At 51.9% G+C, this 19,580-nt stretch overlaps 1 protein-coding gene and 1 long non-coding RNA gene across 2 annotated transcripts; one reads left to right on the forward strand and one right to left on the reverse strand.

The window, feature by feature from the left end:
• Positions 1 to 2,911: 2,911 nt before the first annotated feature.
• LOC135981494 (uncharacterized) lies at positions 2,912 to 4,940 on the forward strand. Its single transcript, XM_065584226.1, has 2 exons — positions 2,912 to 3,626; positions 4,621 to 4,940. The coding sequence occupies exons 1-2, from the start codon at positions 3,047 to 3,049 to the stop codon at positions 4,836 to 4,838; spliced, it is 798 nt and encodes a 265-aa protein (XP_065440298.1). The 5' UTR covers positions 2,912 to 3,046; the 3' UTR covers positions 4,839 to 4,940.
• Positions 4,941 to 5,071: 131 nt separating this feature from the next.
• On the reverse strand, positions 5,072 to 10,672 carry LOC135981495 (uncharacterized). Its single transcript, XR_010598532.1, has 2 exons — positions 10,261 to 10,672; positions 5,072 to 8,177 (listed from the first exon to the last, which is right to left on the reverse strand). It is a non-coding gene; the product is annotated as an uncharacterized LOC135981495 (long non-coding RNA).
• Between the last annotated feature and the right edge of the window lie 8,908 nt (positions 10,673 to 19,580).

The raw sequence follows: 19,580 nt of genomic DNA on the forward strand, positions 1-19,580 counted from the left end.
GATAGCTACCACAGAGCACTGCTGCAAAAGTCAACGCTTGCCACGGTACTATGGATGCACACCGCCGCATTAATGTGCTTAGTGTGGATGCATGCACTCGACTTTATATAATCTGTTCCCAAAAATCTACTTCTGTAAAATCAGAGTAATTTCATAGTGTAGACATACCCCAAGAGTGGAATCTGAGTGGGCAATCACTTAAACAAGAAAGAGCAGTTAGAATAGCTGTGGTTCTTCAAAATGCATTGTTCACAAATATTCCACAACCTATCCTCCTTCCCCATTTATTCAGGGTCCTGCTCCTATGGGACACCGTCTTAGTGAAGGAACTGAGTGGTGATTGAGCACACTCTGCCCTTTATGCCCTTAGTCATGAGGTTGCCAAGACATCCAATGCACAGGGCAGAGTCGTAAGAATCCAGGAGCCAGTATAGAAACACAGGGTCTCCCCAGAGGAAGGCATCTGTGCCTGCAGAGGTTCTCAAGGGCTCTGAAGTGTGTAGAGGCTGAGAACCAATGTTCCCTCTAATTTTTCCCCAATGTGGAGAATTAATTTTATGTGCACCAATATCGAGGTATGTGCAGATGTGCGCCACAAGTCAAAACAAAAAAAACTAGACATAATATATATATTTTTAAAAGTTACCATTGGGATAATTACCCCAGTTTAGGCATTTTAGAACTCACTAGTCAAAGAACTAAATTTAAGCGTAAGAGAGAAATAAAAATTATGAAATGCATAGACCAGTCAAAACACTAAAATAACCCACTTTGAAAGAATAAAATTACAGAGAATATATGTACATTGCAGGAAGTATCAAGAAGTAAAAACAACAATACAAGTATATGTTGGGAGGTGAGCGTGAAAGACAGTGTGTGTATGAGAGATACAGTGACAGTGTGTGTGTGTGTGTGAGAGAGACCGTGTGTGCGCGCACTGGCTGTTGGGGAAGTCTATGAGAGACTGTGCGCTGTCTCTTTAAGGTACTCACTCACCACCGGAAGGCTTGTTCAGACCTTAGACCACAGCAGCTCTCCTGCTCCTGAGCCCTGTTCCCCCTCCCCAACTCTGCAGAAATGGGGTACTTAGGGGAGGTAGCGGGGGAGGGGGACACCCTGACATCAGCACCTCCCTTCTCTCTCCACTCTGCACAGCAAGCAGGAGGCTCCTGGGAGCAGCTGGCCAAGGATTCCAAGGCATAGGGCAGGAGCAGCATGATTGCAAAGCAGCAGGGGAAGGGGCCCCTGAACACATGCTGCTGGATGCGTGCGGCTCTGCTAATGAAGTATGCGGCACTTGATTCACTCCTGGGTGGCCGGGCAACCACGCAGATTAGAGCAGGGGTGGGCAAACTACGGCCCAGAGGCCGCATCCAGCCCTCCAGATGTTTTAATCCAGGGGAGTGGGGTCTGGGGCTTGACCTGCTCCAGCCGGGGAGTGGAGTAGGGGGCTTGCCCCACTCCACATGGCTCCCAGAAGCAGTGGCATGACCCACTCCAGCTCCTACATGTAGGAGCAGTCAAGGGGCACTGGCTGGGAACCATGGCCCATGAGAGCTGCAGGGGCGGTGCCTGCAGTCAGGGTGGCGTGCAGAGCCGCCTGGCCACACCTCCATGTAGAAGCCAGAGGGGGAATATGCTGCTGCTTCTTGGAGGTGCTGGAGGTAAGCGTCGCCCAGAACCTGCACCCCTGAACCACTCCTGCATCCCAACCCCCTGCCCCAGCCCTGATCTCCATCCCTCCCTCTGAACCCCTCAGTCCCAGCCCAGAGCACCCTCCTGCACCCCCAACTCCTCATCCCCAGCCAGAGCCCTCACCCCCACCGCACCCAACCCCAATTTCGTGAGCAGTCATGGCCTGCCATAAAATTTCCATACCCAGTTGTGGCCCTCGGGCCAAAAGATTTGCTCACTCCTGGCTTAGAGGGAACACAGCTGAGAATCCCTCGTTCTTCCATGCGCCACCCACACAGATTTTTCACATGGAAAAGTACTATTAGAGCCTGTTTCATCAGTGTGGGGGGGGGGATGTCTAGCAACAGCAGAAGCAACTTTACCAAAGTTATATAATCAATTAACCTAATTACTGAAGCTATTTACATTCAGATGGCTTTCTTTGCAATCATACTCCTGCCTTGCTCCTTCTGTAGCCAATAGCCCTGTGCAACATGAGTGTAAAACACTACCAAATCAGAATGGTAGCATTTTGTACACACTTTGCACAGGAGTAAATGATGCCACAAGGAGCAAGGCAGTGGAGAATCAGACCCATACTTTATTTTTGTTGTAGTCTGGTATTAATCTAGGTTGCAAAGTGCATCTGCTGTTCTTTTTCAGGCAGCAGATTACAGTTAATTAAGGGCATGTCTTCACTACCCGCCAGATCGGCAGGTAGCAATCGATCTATTGGGGATCGACTTATCGCGTCTAGTGAAGATGCGATAAAATCGATCCCCATGGCTCTACATTCAACTCTGGAAATCCACCGCGGCAACAGACGGAAGCGGAGTCGACCGCTGCCGCGCCGCCGTCGCCGCCGTCCTCACAGCCAGGTAAGTCAACCTAAAATATGCAACTTCAGCTAAGCTATTCATGTAGCTCAAGTTGCGTATCTTAGGTCGATACCCCCCCCCCCCCCCGTAGTGTAGACCTAGCCTAAGGTCTGGTCTACACTAGGCGTTTATGTCGAAGTTAGCGCCGTTACATCGAATTAACCCTGCACCCGTCCACACCGCGAAGCTATTTAGTTCGACATAGAGGTCTCTTAAATTCGACTTCTGTACTCCTCCCCGACGAGGGGAGTAGCGCTAAATTCGACATGGCCATGTCGAATTAGGCTAGGTGTGGATGGAAATAGACGCTAATAGCTCCAGGAGCTATCCCAGAGTGCACCACTCTGTTGACGCTCTGGACAGCAGTCCGAGCTCGGATGCTCTGACCAGCCACACAGGAAAAGCCCCGGGAAAATTTGAATTCCTTTTCCTGTCTGGGCAGTTTGAATCTCATTTCCTGTCTGGACATCGTGGCGAGCTCAGCAGCACTGGCAATGATGCAGAGCTCTCCAGCAGTGATGGCCGTGCAATCTCAGAATAGAAAGAGAGCCCCAGCATGGACTGATCGGGAAGTCTTGGATCTGATCGCTGTGTGGGGCGATGAGTCCGTGCTTTCCGAGCTGCGATCCAAAAGACGGAATGCAAAGATCTACGAGAAGATCTCTAAAGACATGTCAGAGAGAGGATACAGACGGGATGCAACGCAGTGCCGCGTGAAAATCAAGGAGCTGAGACAAGGCTACCAGAAGACCAAAGAGGCAAACGGATGCTCCGGATCCCATCCCCAGACATCCCGTTTCTACGAGGCACTGCATTCCATCCTAGGTGCGGCCGCCACCACTACCCCACCACTGACCGTGGACTCTGAGGATGGGATATTGTCCACGGCCGGTTCCTCGGACATGTTAGCGGACGGGGAAGATGAGGAAGGAGATGAGGAGGATGAGGCAGTCGACAGCGCTTACAACGCTGATTTCCCCGACAGCCAGGATCTCTTCATCACCCTTACAGAGATCCCCTACCAACCGTCCCCAGCCGTTAACCCGGACACAGAATCTGGGGAAGGATCAGCCAGTAAGTGTTTTAAACATCTAAACATTTATTTTTAACAGAACAGGAATATTAAGAACAACAACAATGGGTTTCTCATGATTAGTTTGCCCTAGGCGCTTAACGTTTCAGTCCTGGGCAGTGCAACTATTGAAAAAAAATCTAACAATGTCCGGTTTAGCATGATTGTTCTGCCCAAGCCACTCTACTGTTTAGTCCCTGCCAGTGCAGCTACAGTAAAATGCGGTCTATATGTCCGGGGATAGAGCAGAAATCCTCCTGGGACATCTCGAGGAAGCTCTCCTGGAGGTAATTGGAAAGCCTTTGCATCAGGTTCCTGGGGAGAGCGGCCTTATTGGGTCCTCCGTCGTATGAAACATTTCCGCGCCACGAGACAATCAAGTACTCAGGGATCATTGCCCTGCAGAGCAGGGCGGCATACGGCCCTTGTCTTTGGATGCTTTCCCGAAGCATTCTTTCTTTCTCACTGTCTGAGATCCTCATCAGGGTGATGTCGCTCATGGTGACCTGCTTTGAATTAGGTAGGGGAATGTTAGTGTTGGGACTGCTTGCCCGTTCCTTTACAGAACTGTAACCGCTGGTTTGCAGCCACGCGGTGGAGGCGGGAGAGGGGCAGCATACAGGGATCTTACCCGGGGACAGCCGCGAGGGGGTGGGACAGGGGCAGAGTTCCTGCTTGGCGGATTGCTGGCAGCAGGGACTGGCATTGCTTTCAATGTGAAAGGAGGCCAGTGCTACTATTAAAGTTTTAAGCTGCCACAAGTCTATGGCTTACCATGTCTGCCTGCTACACAAATTCCAGTGTCCTGCCCCGCTTCTCAGATCTGCAGTGCAAGACCCCAGGCACTGAATGCGAAGGCCGAGAATTCGACCTTGTCCTGAGTGCACATGTGATAGGTGCTGTGCATGGTCTTGTTCACAGAGAAAGACTATGTTCTTTGTTCACAACTACATTTATCTTTCTGAGGAATTCACTCCCTTTTTCCCATTCCCACAGCCACATCTGCGACTGTCTCACAACCTAGCCTGGCATCACACTCTCAGAGGCTAGCGCAGATTAGGCGTAGGAAGAAGAGGACACGGGAGGACATGTTCTCGGAACTTATGGGCTGCTCCCGAGCCCAGGCAGCACAGCAGACCCAGTGGCGGGAGAACTTGTCCCAAATGCACCAAGCACACATGGAACGGGAGGAGAGGTGGCGGCAGGAAGACTAGCAGGCGACTCAAACGCTGCTTGGACTAATGAGGGAGCAAACGGACACGCTCCGGCGCCTTGTGGATGTTCTGCAGGAACGGAGGCAGGAGGACAGAGCCCCGCTGCAGTCTATCTGTATCCGCCCTCCCCCGCCACCAAGTCCCATACCCCTGTTGCCAGCACAGGTGTGCTCGAGGACAGCAACAGTGGGTTCGTTGCCCGCTGTGCTTCGCGCCAATAAAGACACCAGGGGGAGAAGCAAACAAAGTTTATTTGGGATCCCAAAGCGGTGCAAGGAGACTGGCAAGTCTCAAATCAAGCACATTAACAGGAACAGTTTTTCTTCTTTTATACATTTTGCAGTTAAGCCTCACCCCCTCCCCTTTCCCCTCTAGCCCTCCCTTTCTCCCCCCCCCCTTCCTCCCTCTACCCCTCCCATCCCTGGTAATAGTTAAGTCATTCTTGGCAGCTATAAGCCTAGCTTGTTAGTAACTTCTTTAAACCGTTATCTTGTCCTTTTTCCCTTCAGCCAGAAACATGCAGGCCTCATTATTACTGCTTGAGCAGGGGGTTGCACACAGATAACTGGTTGCTTACATATTCCAATTGCACCTGGCTTTTGAGGTTGATTAGAGTTTAAACATGGAAGGATAGAGTTTGGTTCACTTAGGCCTAGTGCAGGAAGGCTTCATTGACACTTAGTGGCCTTCCACCCTCCCGAGTTACCTAGGGTGAGGCCTAGTGACGTCAACAACTCCCTCCTTTGAGAATACTCAACAAGCTTTTGGCTGAGTTTTCTCATATTCTGTGGACAAGATATGATTAAGTGCTATGAAGCTGGGGTTTTCAATGAGAGGGTATGCCGGGATTTTTGAGGAAGGGGGGGCACAAAGCTTACGGAGGAGCATTTTAAAACAAGCAATTAGGAGGAGGGTGACCAGGCACAATACCACACCAGTGAGGAGGAGACGCACAAGGCCACCCCCCAGTCCTCCTAGGTTGGGCAATCAACTTCAAAGGGAATCGAAAACTGTGGGTTTCCTTTCCTGGGCCTTCCACTGCTTGAAAGCCTGTTTGGCCGACAGGACGTGCTTGTTAATGTCCTGTGAGTTTTCCGGGACATAAGTACAACATTCATTCCCAATAAGGGCACACACCCCACCCTGGAGGCTAAAACATAATCTAAGGCCTGTCTGTTTTGCAGGGACAGCAACCGGAGCTGGTATAGCTCTGAGTTAAGGCTCTTCTCTATGGCCAAGGTTTCATTGGCGAATGTGGTGAGAAACACAGAGAGCCTATGATAAAATTGGGTTAGCCGTTCCACCCCATAGGATGGGAAGAGGATCATACCCAACCTGTCTCCTTCCTTAAAGGGCTCTGAGGTGGCATACAAAGATTAACGCTGCCTGAGGCGGCCAGGGGTTGTCCCTTAATGCATACTGGGATTTAATGGTACAGTTTTGTCACAAGGGGGTACCCGAGGTATTTCTTCCCCTACTGAACCATCCCCAACAGATATCTGACCAATTTTGGGGGACCACCCTCCAGGGTAACCCTGCTGCGTGGTGCAGGATTTGGGAGCATACTCAGCAGTTAGAGAGGTTAAACTCTTGGGCAAAGCAAACCTTCAAGGACTCATATGTGTTTGTTTCCAAGTTAGTAGGGATCCCTTTCCATCCCACATGTGCCTGGGGGGAAAACGGGAGGTAACGAAAGGAGTGTCCTTATGGGAAAGAGTACCACTGTGGCAGACCCTGGACCTGAACTCATGCTGGGCAGGTGACCCTAGGGCCTAACAATTACAATTCCCCAAATACCCACAAAATATCAATTACCAATAGTAGGCAGATTAAAAACAAAAGGACCAGGCCACCAGGTTAGGCTGGCCCTGTGAGAGTAAACACAACCAATGCTTAGAGTTTTCACGGGGAGTGCGCTGCGACTGTCCAAAGAGACCACAGGGCATTCCCAGCAGGCCTTATTGTCTTTTGAATAACAGTTTAAGTCTCAGGTCGTCGCTGGTAGTCCTTTTCCGTAGGCTGGACGGTCCACCATTCAGGAGCGGGCACTGCCTTCAGACGGGAGTGATTGAATCCAGTTCTTGTGTCCCTTGACCTTTGCTGCTGTGTGGGAGACCAGCAGGACGGTGTGGGGTCCCTTCCACTTCTCTTGGAGAGGCTTGTCCTTCCAGGTCCGAACGAGAACGGAATTGCCTGGCTGCAAGGAATGGACAGGGGCATCCAGCGGGAGAGGCTGCAAATCTCTGGTATACCTGTGGAGAGAACAGCAGACAGAGAGCACATGTACTGAGATAAAAAGCCACACCCCATTTCCCACTCCCCTGCCAGAACCGGTGTACCGTTCATAGGCCATGCCCTTCCAAACATAATCTCGAAGGGACTGAGCCCTAACCTGCCCTTTGGGAGAGCGCGCATGTGGAGCAAAACAAGGGGTAAGGCATCAGGCCACTTAAGGGAAGCCTCTTGTCACACCTTTGAGAGGTGCCACTTAAGTGTCTGATTTGTGCGTTCCACTACTCCACTGGCCTGCAGTCGCCATGGAGTGTGGAGCTTCCAGGGGATTTGCAGGGCATCCGATATCTTTTGAACAACTTGGGATGTGAAGTGTGTTCCGTTGTCAGATTCCATCCACTGGGGGAGTCCGAAGCGGGGAATGATCTCCTTGACAAATTTCAGAGCCACCGTCTTGGCAGTGTTGTTATGGCGTGGGAAGGCTTCAGGCCATCCGCTGAATCGATCCACCAAGACGAAAAGGTATTTGAATCCTTGGGTCCGGGGGAACTCAGTAAAGTCTATTTGCCAAACCAGCCCCGGACCTGGGGTAGGTTCCAGAGTGGCTGATGGCACTGACACTCCAGCTCGAGGGTTGTTCTTTTGGCAGACTAGACATTCAGCCTGTACCTGGGAGGCCAGGGGTCTAAGAGCCTCCCTGCCAGCGTATAATTCTTTGTTTCTTCACCAGGGTCAGTTCTTAATGTCTTTTGTAGTCAGGAATTCCTGGACTTTGTGGTTTCAATGAAGCAAGTGTTCCTTCTTCTCTTTTCCTGTTCAGCATCATGCAGGGGAGAGGTTACTAGCACATCACCCTGTCTTTAAATAGGCTTATCATCAGTCGGAGAGTCCTCCCGAGGTGGAGGGGTCTTTTTACAGTGAGAAGCCTGGGTCCAGATGGGCAGTCCTTGGTACTTCACAGCGGTGTTGGTGGTGAACAGGACTTGGAAAGGGCCTTTCCAGTGTGGAGCCAAAGCAGTTTTTCGTTGATGGACTTTACGTAGACTCAGTCTCCTTGTTTCAATGAGTGGCAGGGCTGCTAGGGTCTTTGGTTAGCACGTCTTTTTTCTGTGAGAAAAGAAACCTAACACATTTCATTAATGCCTGACAGTGTTTTGCAGATCTCATAGTTGCTTGGGCCCATTCAGGCCCCCCCTTTTCTTGGCTGTCGGCCAAGTCTTAGCTCTGGGTAGTGTCCTTGGATGGTGCCAGCATCTTATCTTTGGACTGAGCTTGCTAGCTATATTTTTTCCCTCAGTTAACTCGTTCTGTTCTTTTTCCTTCTCTCCTTCTTGGCTTCTTTTAACTTACAAAGGAAACTTCCACTCTTCACTTATACACCTTTTCCCAACAATGAACACACACACATTGCCATTATACACCCTTCCAGTAAAATAACTTCTATACAGAGCTTTGGAGCAACAAACCAGGACGAGCACACCCACTTTTGAGGAGTCCAACAAAGTTCAGGAGGCTTACAGTGGCTTTAAGGCAAGGGATGAGACCCACAGCAGCCATTAACAAGTCATCCACATATTGCAGGAGGAGGACCCTGTCCTCATTGTCCCACTCCTCCAAGTCTCTGGCCAGGGCCTGGCCAAACAGAGTGGGGGAATTTTTAAATCCCTGGGCCCACACTGTCTAGCAAAGCTGCTTTTTAACCCTCCTTTTGTCTTCCCACTTGCTCCACTCTGGGGCTTGCATGTCTGAGGGCTCAATTGCAAGGGTCATTATCCAGGTATTCTCTGGGGGTAAGGTGAGGGTTATTTCATCTTGGGTGAAATGCAGGGTGGCTCCTAAGCAACAAAGCAGGTCCCGTCCCAGTAGAGGTGTTGGACAATCAGGGAGGTAAACCAGTTTGTGAGATAGAGTTCTGTTTCCCAAAGCACATTCCGCTGGGGCATATACTGGGCACTTGGTTCCTTTCCCTGTGGCACCCACCACAGTGAGGGACTCTGACACAGGCAGCTGCAGGGGTTGATTTACGGCGGTTTGTGCAGCTCCAGAGTCTATTAAAAAGTTGATGTCCAAGTCTCCCACCCTCATGTTTACTCGGGATTCCAGGGGCAGGATAGCCCGTCTCCCCTGACACTCCTATTCTTGATCCTCCGCTGCCATCATAGGGGTACCTTCCCTTTCGGGGCACTCATTTTTCCAATGTCCCTCCTTCCGGCATCTGGCACACTGGTTGCGACCCAGACGCCTTTCCTGTGAGCCAGGGCACCCACACCCATGTCCTCTCATTCCCCAGCCCCTTCCACCTTCCTGGAATTTTCCCCTGCCACCGGCCTGTACTGCTGCGACCATCATTTTCGCTTGCCTCTTTTCCTTTTCTTTAGACATAACCTGATCATGCTCCACCTCAGACAGCAGGGTCCGCATAAGGACATTACAATCATCCCAGTCAGGCTTACAGCTAGCCAGGCACCCTTCAAAGACTGAGATAATCTTGCTTGGATTCGTAGAGAATTCCCCTGCCTGTACCTTAAAGGCTGCTAGGTCCACCGGGTTAAAAGGCACATGGGTGTAAACCTGCATAGTAGTGGCCTGATTCCTATCTGAGCCATGTCTGGACACCACGGTCTCAGTGATCAACGGATAAAATTCCACCGAGGGGGCAATCTCTGGGACCTGAGACACCTTGTCTTTATATGGTGGGGGTGTGATAGCCGAAGGGGACACCGGACCTGCCATTACAGCTGTGGGGGGGTTCTGGGGACTAACAGTAGCTACTACCGAACCTGTCGGAGTCAAATTACACTTTTGCAAAATATCTAACCTATCTCTTAGCAACATAAACAACTGTACATACATATGTTCATTCCATTTACCCGTTTGCTGACAAAACAGAAGTAATTGAAGGATCGTATTATAATTAAGTGATCCTTCCGGTGGCCACCTTTCCTGGTCCTCTAGCTGATATTGAGGCCAGTCTACTGTACAGAACCTTTTCAGTTTACTTTTAGTTATTGGATTTGCGCCAAACACTTTCCAATTCACCAGAATGCATTCCAAGGGTGTACACCTTGCCCTGCCTGCCATACTCTGTCCCTGCCCCATAGGGAGACACTGGGCGTCCCCAGGTCATAACAGGTGGACACTGGGCGTCCCCAGGTCAAGACAGATAAAGTCCCCACTGGACTGTTCCTACCTTATCCAAGGGTCCGGTTCTGCACCGTCACCCTATCCATGGGACCGGTTCCCCACCGTCGCCCGCAGCTGCTTCTCCACTACTTGAGCGCGTTGCACCGTTGTGCCCTCTGGGGTCGACCAAACCACGTCTTCGCCGAGGCCCCCGGTAAAGTCACCGGTGCGCGCTGGGCGTCGGGCGTCGCCGCAATCTGTCGACCTCCGAGAGGGGTCCGGGCAAGGCTAAATTTCAGCCTCGAGCCCCACGTTGGGCGCCAAAACTGTTGCCAGCACAGGTGTGCTCGAGGACAGCAACAGTGGGTTTGTTGCCCGGTGTGCTTCGCGCCAATAAAGACACCAGGGGGAGAAGCAAACAAAGTTTATTTGGGATCCCAAAGCGGTGCAAGGAGACTGGCAAGTCTCAAATCAAGCACATTAACAGGAACAGTTTTTCTTCTTTTATACATTTTGCAGTTAAGCCTCACCCCCCCCCTTTCCCCTCTAGCCCTCCCTTTCTCCCCCCCCCTTCCTCCCTCTACCCCTCCCATCCCTGGTAATAGTTAAGTCATTCTTGGCAGCTATAAGCCTAGCTTGTTAATAACTTCTTTAAACCGTTATCTTGTCCTTTTTCCCTTCAGCCAGAAACATGCAGGCCTCATTATTACTGCTTGAGCAGGGGGTTGCACACAGATAACTGGTTGCTTACATATTCCAATTGCACCTGGCTTTTGAGGTTGATTAGAGTTTAAACATGGAAGGATAGAGTTTGGTTCACTTAGGCCTAGTGCAGGAAGGCTTCATTGACACTTAGTGGCCTTCCACCCTCCCGAGTTACCTAGGGTGAGGCCTAGTGACGTCAACACCCCCCTCACCCAAAGTGCAAAGAAGGAGGGGCGGCAGAGTCCGTGCAAACTCTCACTCCACCCCTGCAGACAGCTCTAGTAGTAGAAGGCTCTCATTCCCCAAAATTTGACAAGTTCTTTCCTTCCCGCCTCACACAAGCCCCTGTCCAAGTTTCACCTCCCAGTTTCATGTGTAGTTCATGTGTTGTAAAAAATACATTTCTGTTAATTACTGTTTCCATCATGTTCTTTTGGAGGAGGGGGGGTAGGAGGGGGAAGGGGGTTGGTAATTGGACAGGACAGTCACCTTTAGCAGGGTACATAGGCGGGGGCAGGTCCAGCAGCAGGGCACATACACAGTGCAGTCACTAGTTACCCTGGTCAGTCTGGAAGGTGGTTTTCATGTTCTGTGGTGGGGGGGTGGGTTGCTCTGTGACTTTGTGGCGGGGGAGGGCAGTTACAGATCTTATGCGGCGGTCCTTATCCTGGATCACAGAGCCACGCAGCAGGGGATCTGTAACCGTCCTCCCCCTGCCACAAAGTCACATAGCCCCCCCATACACACAGTCCCGATCAGGAGGGGTGACAGGCTCCGTTGAAACAACCAGTCCACCACAGCGGAGCCTGTCAATCCTGGAGTTTAGAAGTGTCATTTGCGTCACTACACTACACCCGCTCCCCACCACAGTCTGCGTCCCAGGTTTAAAACATTCCCGCGAAAACAGTAATAAAGAAAATGGTGTTCATTAAAGTAGAAGTGATTTTATTTCTAAACATGTGTTGGAAGGGGGTGAAGGGGGTATGTAACTGGAGAAGATAGTCAACATTAACTGGGTAAAGAAACGGGGACAGGTTCAGCTTCTCTGTACACAAACTTAAAAGTCACAGGTTACCCTGCTCACTCAGGAACCTAGCTTTCAAAGCCTCCCGGATGCACAGCGCGTCCCGCTGGGCTCTTCTAATCACCCAGCTGTCTGGCTGGACATAATCAGAAGCCAGGCTATTTGCCTCAACCTATCACCCCGCCATAAAGGTCTCCCCCTTGCTCTCACAGAGATTGTGGAGCACACAGCAAGCTGCTATAACAATGGGGATATTGGTTTCGCTGAGATTACAGCGAGTCAGTAAGCTTCTCCATCTCCCCTTGAGACGGCCAAAAGCACACTCCACCACCATTCTGCACTTGCTCAGACGGTAGTTGAAGAGTTCTTTTTCACTGTCCAGGGCGCCAGTATAGGGCTTCATGAGCCAGGGCATTAGCGGGTAGGCTGGGTCCCCGAGGATGACTATAGGCATCTCCACATCCCCAAGAGTTATTTTGTGGTCCGGGAAGTAAGTACCTTCCTGCAGCCGTCTAAACAGACCAGAGTTCCTGAAAACACGAGCATCATGAACCTTGCCCGGCCATCCGACGTAGATGTTCGTAAAACGTCCCCTGTGGTCCACCAGTGCTTGCAGCACCATGGAAAAGTAGCCCTTTCTGTTAATGTACTGGCTGGCCTGGTGGTCCGGTGCCAGGATAGGGATGTGAGTTCCATCTATGGCCCCACCGCAGTTTGGGAATCCCATCGCTGTGAAGCCATCTATGATCACCTCCACGTTTCCCAGGGTCACTACCTTTGACAGCAGTACATCAACGATTGCCTTGGCTACTTGCATCACAACAACCTCCACGGTAGATTTGCCCACCCCAAACTGGTTCGCGACTGACCGGTAGCTGTCTGGCGTTGCAAGCTTCCAGAGGGCTATGGCCACTCGCTTCTGGACAGTCAGGGCTGCTCGCATCCGGGTGTCATTGCGCTTCAGGGCAGGGGACAGCAACTCACAAAGTTCAAGGAAAGTTCCCTTCCGCATGCGAAAGTTTCGCAGCCACTGGGATTCATCCCAGACCTGCAGCACTATGCGGTCCCACCAGTCAGTGCTTGTTTCCCGGGCCCAGAATCGCCGTTCCACAACATCCACATGACCCATTGCCACCGTGATGTCCTCGGCGCTGGGTCCCGTGCTTTCTGACAGGTCTGTGCTACTCTCAGACTTCAGGCCCTCACCGCGGTGCCGTAGCCTCCTCGCCTGACTTATCTGCATCTGCCTCTGGGAAAGGTGGATGATAAGCTGTGAGGCGTTGAGAACGGCCACAACTGCAGCGATGGTCGCAGCGGGCTCCATGCTCGCAGTGCTGTGGCATCCGCGCTGTCACTGACTAGAAAAGTGCGCGAACTGATTTCCCGCCAGCGCTTTCAGGGAGGGAGGGCGGGAGTGATGGACGGATGACGACAGTTACCCAAAAGCACCCTCGACACATTTTTTTACCCAGAAGGCATTGGCGGCTCCACCCAGAATTCCAATGGGCAGCGGGGACTGCGGGAACTGTGGGATAGCTGCCCACAGTGCACCGCTTCCAATGTCGACGCTTTCCCCGTTAGTGTGGACTCACAAAGTCGAATTACTGTCCTTAGTGTGGACACACACGTTCGAATTTGCAATATAGATTCCAAAAATTCGATTTAAGTAAAATCGAACTACTCTCGTAGTGTAGACATACCCTAAGAAGATGAAACTGATGAAGCACACAGTTAATGAAGACAAATACAATTGAAATCATAGGAAAAAAACAATATACGTAAGTGTAAGAATAAGATAGGTATAGGAAAGTGGTTTCCTGCATTGTTCAGACTTATAGTCTTAGATTCGGCATACTTCACAACCTTATAGGGACCATTAGAAGCAAAGATGGAAAAAAGTACATGAGCTCACCCCAAAAGAAAAACTTCCTACGCAGTTGTCCCATGTCATCGTCTTGGCATCCGAACAACAGATTGGATAGCCACATCTTTTTTTATACACCTTTTCCTATTCCACCTATATGTCCAGGATCATATTTGATAAGGTTTCAGCTGCTGCCCAAAGAAGTGTGGTTTTCCCTCCATACCGACAGGAAAACTCAGTCTATGGGGAAACCCCTCTAGTTGGCAGGTCTGTGAACATGGTATTCAACCCCCTCAAGAACATATAAACTTATGCTGACCATGCAGAGCAACTGAATCTGTGACATTTGCAAACTCCACCACCTGAAGTTTGGGTCCCAGGAGTTCCCAAACTCTGCAGTGCAACTTAGTACCTATGCAAATTCCACCAGCCACACTGGCTGGATTGGAGGACTCTTTTTTTTTTTTTTTTTTTTTTTTAATTACACCATGCTTATTTCCTGACTTTCAAACATTTGTTTTCTATATTACTATAATGTTCTAATAAAGTTATTGCAAGTTAATGAGTTTCTATCTACAACCAGCCGTCTGTCAGGGTGATTTCCTTTTGTCTGTGCTATAGACATAGCAAGGGTTGCTCCATCATCCAGATACAGCATGGATTTCACTGCTGTTCCTCTAGAGAAATGCTTTTGTATACAACAGACACATGTGTGTGTTAAACTGTATTGGCATTTGAGTCTACAATTGACATAATGTATGATCTAATTGTGGCTGTCCCTGATGTGAGAGTAACATAAATGACTTGTATTCTTTTTAGTTAGTGAAAGCCAAAACATTGTTCATTGCAATAATAGAGCACGTCTCAGTGGATCTAATAGTTGATGAACAATTCCCCTCCCCCCCCCCAACAATAAAAAGCTGCTAGAACTGGCTCTATTATTCTTCAATCCTGCAGCAACTAGATATTTCATATTTGAATACCTTTACTTGGTTTAGTGTGGAAAATACTTTTTCCTTAGTATATCCACCAGTCACAGAAGAACATCATTATCTTTCCAGCTACTCTGCTCAGGAGTTGGGAGAGGGTACCTCAACACCCTCATCAAGGTCTCTAAACATTAGGCCTTGCTGGTAAGAAATTTTCTTACATATTTTGAGCATAAGGAGGGGCATACTGGGTCAGACCAATGGTTCATCTAGCCTAACATCCGATCTTCTGATAAAAAGAACAGGAGTACTTGTGGCACCTTACAGACTAACACATTTATTTGAGCATAAGCTTTCGTGGGCTAAAGCCCACTTCATCAGATGCATGCAGTGGAAAATACAGTAGGAAGATATATCTATCTATTGACATGGATATATAGATATATACACACACAGAGAGAGCATGAAAAAATGGGTGTTGCCATACCAGCTGTAATGAGACTAATTGATTAAGGTGGGCTATTATCAGCAGGAGAAAAAAAACTTTTGTAGTAATAAAACAAAAGTTTTTTTCTCCTGCTGATAATAGCCCACCTTAATCAAGTAGTCTCATTAGAGATGGTATAGCAACACCCATTTTTTCATTCTCTCTCTCTCTATATATATATATATATATAGTGTGGCAGAGCTGTGACCTTGTCCCCGTGGGTCCTGTGCTTCTAGGGGTTTATGCTAGCCTCAGTGGCTCACTGCAACCCTCCATGTAGCCCCTCTCTCTCTAGGGCCAGGGTTACAGTCTACTGAGCCCTTTTCATCATAAGCCAGCAAGGAGGTTGGTGAGAGAACTCCCACAGTCTCTGTTGTCTCTAGGGCTTATTTCAGAACAGTTTAGCCTCCTGTCCTGACAGGGGCCTGTCTTCCCTTCCCAGGAGATGTTTCTGTAGTGGCAGGTTGGGGGAACCCAGGCCCACCCTCTACTCTGGGTTCCAGTCCAGGGACCCTAATGGTAGCAGCTGTTGGCAGCCAACCTTTCACTGCCAGAGTTGCTCCATTTCCCTGGGTCATTTCCCTGCAGCTCTCCTGCTTCTCCCTTCTTCACCCTTACCTTAGGGCTCCCTTACCAATGGTTTGAGGGTGTCTTCATTAACCAGCCCTTCAGCCACACTTCCTCTTCTCTAGCTCCCTGGCTCTCTCCACTGTAACTGAAGTGAGCCCTTTTATAGTATCAAAAGGGCCTTAACTAGAGTCAGGTGTTCACATTACCTTAATGGACTCACTTGACTCTTTGCAGGTTAATTGGAGTCAGATGTTCTCATTAGTCTGGAGCAGCCCCTGCTCTGGTCAGTCAGGGAACAGATGCCTGCTTCTCCAGGGGCCAGTAGAGTATCTCTCTTCGACTCCTCTGCTGTTGCTGTTGGGCACTGGGCCCTCACTACTGCTGTTGTTGCTGCTCCCCTGGCTGGGCTAGACACCTCCACCTTTCTCTGTTACCTGCTTGCTGGCTGGCTAGTGGACTCCCCCCCCCCCCCCCTCGGTTGCTGCTGTCACTCTAACTATGGCTCCTTGGGGATGGGGGGGGGGGCTGCTGGCTTGCTCCCCAGAGGAGAAAAGTGAGGGACCCCAGCTCCAGCCCCAGCCTTTGTTGCTGAGGATACCATCACAACCACCACCATCTGAGTTGGGTCCCTCCTGCCTGGCCACCAGACCACCACCACCTGGAGCTGCTGTGTTTGCTGCTGGAACCCTGAGGAGGAGTAGAAGAGGAACACCCACTGCTGGGGGAATGCATGGAGGCTTTGAAGACCACTGTGGAGGGGGCATTTCTGGACTGAGTATTTTTCGAACTGTGCTCTTGTGGTGGGGGTCTAGACTGTGTTTGTGGGGACACTGGGGGTGTGGCGTGGAGCCTGCCCCTGGTCTATCCGTGTTCCCCTTTACCCCCACCACCATCATTTGCCCCCTCCACCACCCCCACTAGCTGTTTTCCATCTGCCTCGTCCTCCTGCCTCTGGGACTGAGCTGCTCGCCTGGCTTGCCATGCCCACTTCCACCATTTGGGCCTGCAACAGCAGCCTGCCTAACATTGACTTTGCGTACAAGGGCTCGTGGGCGCACATCCCCCTCCCCCCCGGACTGACCCCCTCTCCTTTGCAACAAGCCCCCCCATCTTATCCCTTGCTGCCTACCCCATTTGCCCCTACAGCCTTTGCCCCTCCCCCGCCTCAGCTTCAGTTGGTTTGTCTGCCCCGCCCATTTACCTCTGCAGCCCTCATTGTCCTGCCCCAGCCCCAAAGCTAGCCCCTTAGTCCCTCCGCCCCATTCCAAGCTTGATTCTTGTTCCCCCTACCCCGTAGTCCCCCCAGCCCTGATTAGCCCCTCCCCTCATGTGCCCATGCCCCCTCCCATGCACTTGAACCCTCCCATTTGAGTTTACTCTTGTTCACTGCACTCCCTTATGCCGTTATCACCCCCAATCCCCTAGTGCAGCTCGAGGAGCCGGAACTCTACTGAGTCAGTGACTGACACCCCCCCCCCCCCAAGTCCTTGATAGCTCCCCAAAACCCATTTAGCCCTCCCATTTAGCCTCCACAGCCTAGCGGGGAGGAGTGGTTGCGTCCTCTCCCTCCCCTCCCTGTTTGTCTTCCTCCCCGCTCTCATTATGGCAGGGGACACGGTGGGGGAGACCCCTCAGGATGATCCTACCACCCCTCCTCCACCTGCCCCTGTGTCCATTCCCCAAGCCTCTACCTCAACCGCCACTGCCGACCCACCTGCTACCACTGTCCCTGCTGGGGCAGTGGCGAGTACCGGGAAGACCTCCGCTGCTGCCTTGCCCCTTCCAATTTGGGGGGAGCCCCCCCAGCCGGCAGGAAAGGTCAGGGAAGAAAGAAGGATAAGGGCCCCGCTAAAAAAAAAACAGGGCCCTTCATGGCAGGGGCTACCCCCACTGCCGCAGCCCCGCTACCGGCCGCGACATCCCTCCCCGCTGCTCCCTCCACCAGTTGTGCGGCTGCCCCTCCCCCAGCCCCCAGGGCATACGCCCAGGTGGCGGCAGCCCCCCCGCCTGCTGCTACTCCTCTGACCACCACCTCCACTACCATCTATAGTGGCCGGGGCCCCTTCCCCACCTTGACCAGGAAGCACGGCGTCCGTTGCCTGCTGGTGCCGGCCTCGCCCCCCATGGAGACCTATGTGTGGGCGTTGGCGAGGGTGGTGGGGCCCACGGTCATTGTGGCGGCCTCCAAAATGTACGGAAGGGTAGTCTTCTTCCTAGCATCAGAGGCCGCCACTCAGGAGACGGTAGAGACAGGCCTGGCGGTGGGGTGTGCGTTCGTCCCCCTGGAGCTGTTGGAAGACCTGGGGGTCTGGTTAATCTTGACCTCCGTCCCTCCCTTCCTACCCAATGCTGCCCTGCTGCCTGCCCTTTCTACCTTGGGGCGACCTATCTCTGTTATCAACCCTCTTCCGTTGGGCTGCAAAGACCCCGCCCCCTGCCTTTGTTCGATCCCACATCCGCCTCCTTGGGGAGATGGATCGCGGCTCCCGCTTCTTCTACGCCCTGGAGAAAAAGAGGGGGGGCAAGAAGCACGTCACCTGCCTCCTGGCGGAGGACGGCTCCCCCCTCACGGATCCGGCGGAGATGTGCGGAAGGGCCAGGGCCTTCTACGCAAATCTTTTCTCCCCGGATCCGACAGATCCTAACGCTTGCAGAGTGCTCTGGGACAGACTCCCGACAGTCAGCATGGGCGACCGTGACCGGCTAGAGCTGCCTCTCACTTTGGCAGAGTTCTCGGAAGCCCTCCATCGCATGCCCACCAATAAGTCTCCGGGCATGGACGGGCTGACCATGGAGTTCTACCGCGTATTCTGGGACGTCCTCGGCCCAGACCTAGTCACCATCTGGGCCGAGTCTTTGCAGAGCGAGGTCCTCCCTCTTTCGTGCAGGCGAGCTGTGCTCGCCTTATTGCCGAAGAAGGGGGACCTCCGCAACTTACAGAATTGGCGTCCCGTCTCACTCCTCAGCACGGACTACAAAATCATGGCAAAGGCCATCTCGATGCAGCTAGGCTCCGTGCTGGCGGACGTGGTCCACCCAGACCAGACCTACACCGTCCCGGGCCGCACAATATTTGATAACCTGTATCTGGTCTGGGACCTCCTGGAACTAGGGTGTAGGGATGGTCTATCGTTCGCCCTATCGTTCGCCCTCTTGTCCCTGGATCAGGAGAAGGCATTCGACAGGGTGGACCACGGGTATCTCCTGAGCACTCTGCAAGTGTTCGGCTTCGGACCCCAGTTTGTGGGTTTTCTCCAGGTGCTGTACGCTTCTGCAGAGTGTTTGGTCAGGCTCAACTGGACCCTGACCGAGCCGGTCAGCTTCGGGCAAGGAGTACGGCAGGCGTGTCCCCTCTCGGGTCAGCTGTATGCTCTGGCGATCGAGCCCTTCCTCTGTCGCAGGATGATGGGGTTGGTGATCCGAGAGCCAGAGCTGCAGCTGGTCCTGTCAGCATATGCCGATGATGTGCTTCTCGTGGTCCAGGACCTGGGCGACTTGGCTCGGGTGGATGCTTGCCAGGCCATCTACGCGGCAGCCTCCTCTGCCCGCGTCAACTGGGTCAAGAGCTCTGGCCTGTTGGTTGGTGACGGGTGGCAGGCGAGCTCCCTCCCACCTGCGCTTCAGGCCATCTGGTGGAGCACGGGTCCGCTGCTCTATTTCGGCGTTTACCTTTCTGCCATGCATCCGTCTCGGCCGGAGACCTGGCACGGCTTAGAGGGCAGGGTGACGGAGCGGCTCCGGAAATGGACAAGACTACTCCAGTGCCTCTCTTTTTGAGGGACAGCACTGGTGCTCAATCAACTAGTCC

Source organism: Chrysemys picta, chromosome 2, assembly GCF_011386835.1.
Source record: "Chrysemys picta bellii isolate R12L10 chromosome 2, ASM1138683v2, whole genome shotgun sequence".
NCBI lineage: Eukaryota > Metazoa > Chordata > Testudines > Emydidae > Chrysemys > Chrysemys picta.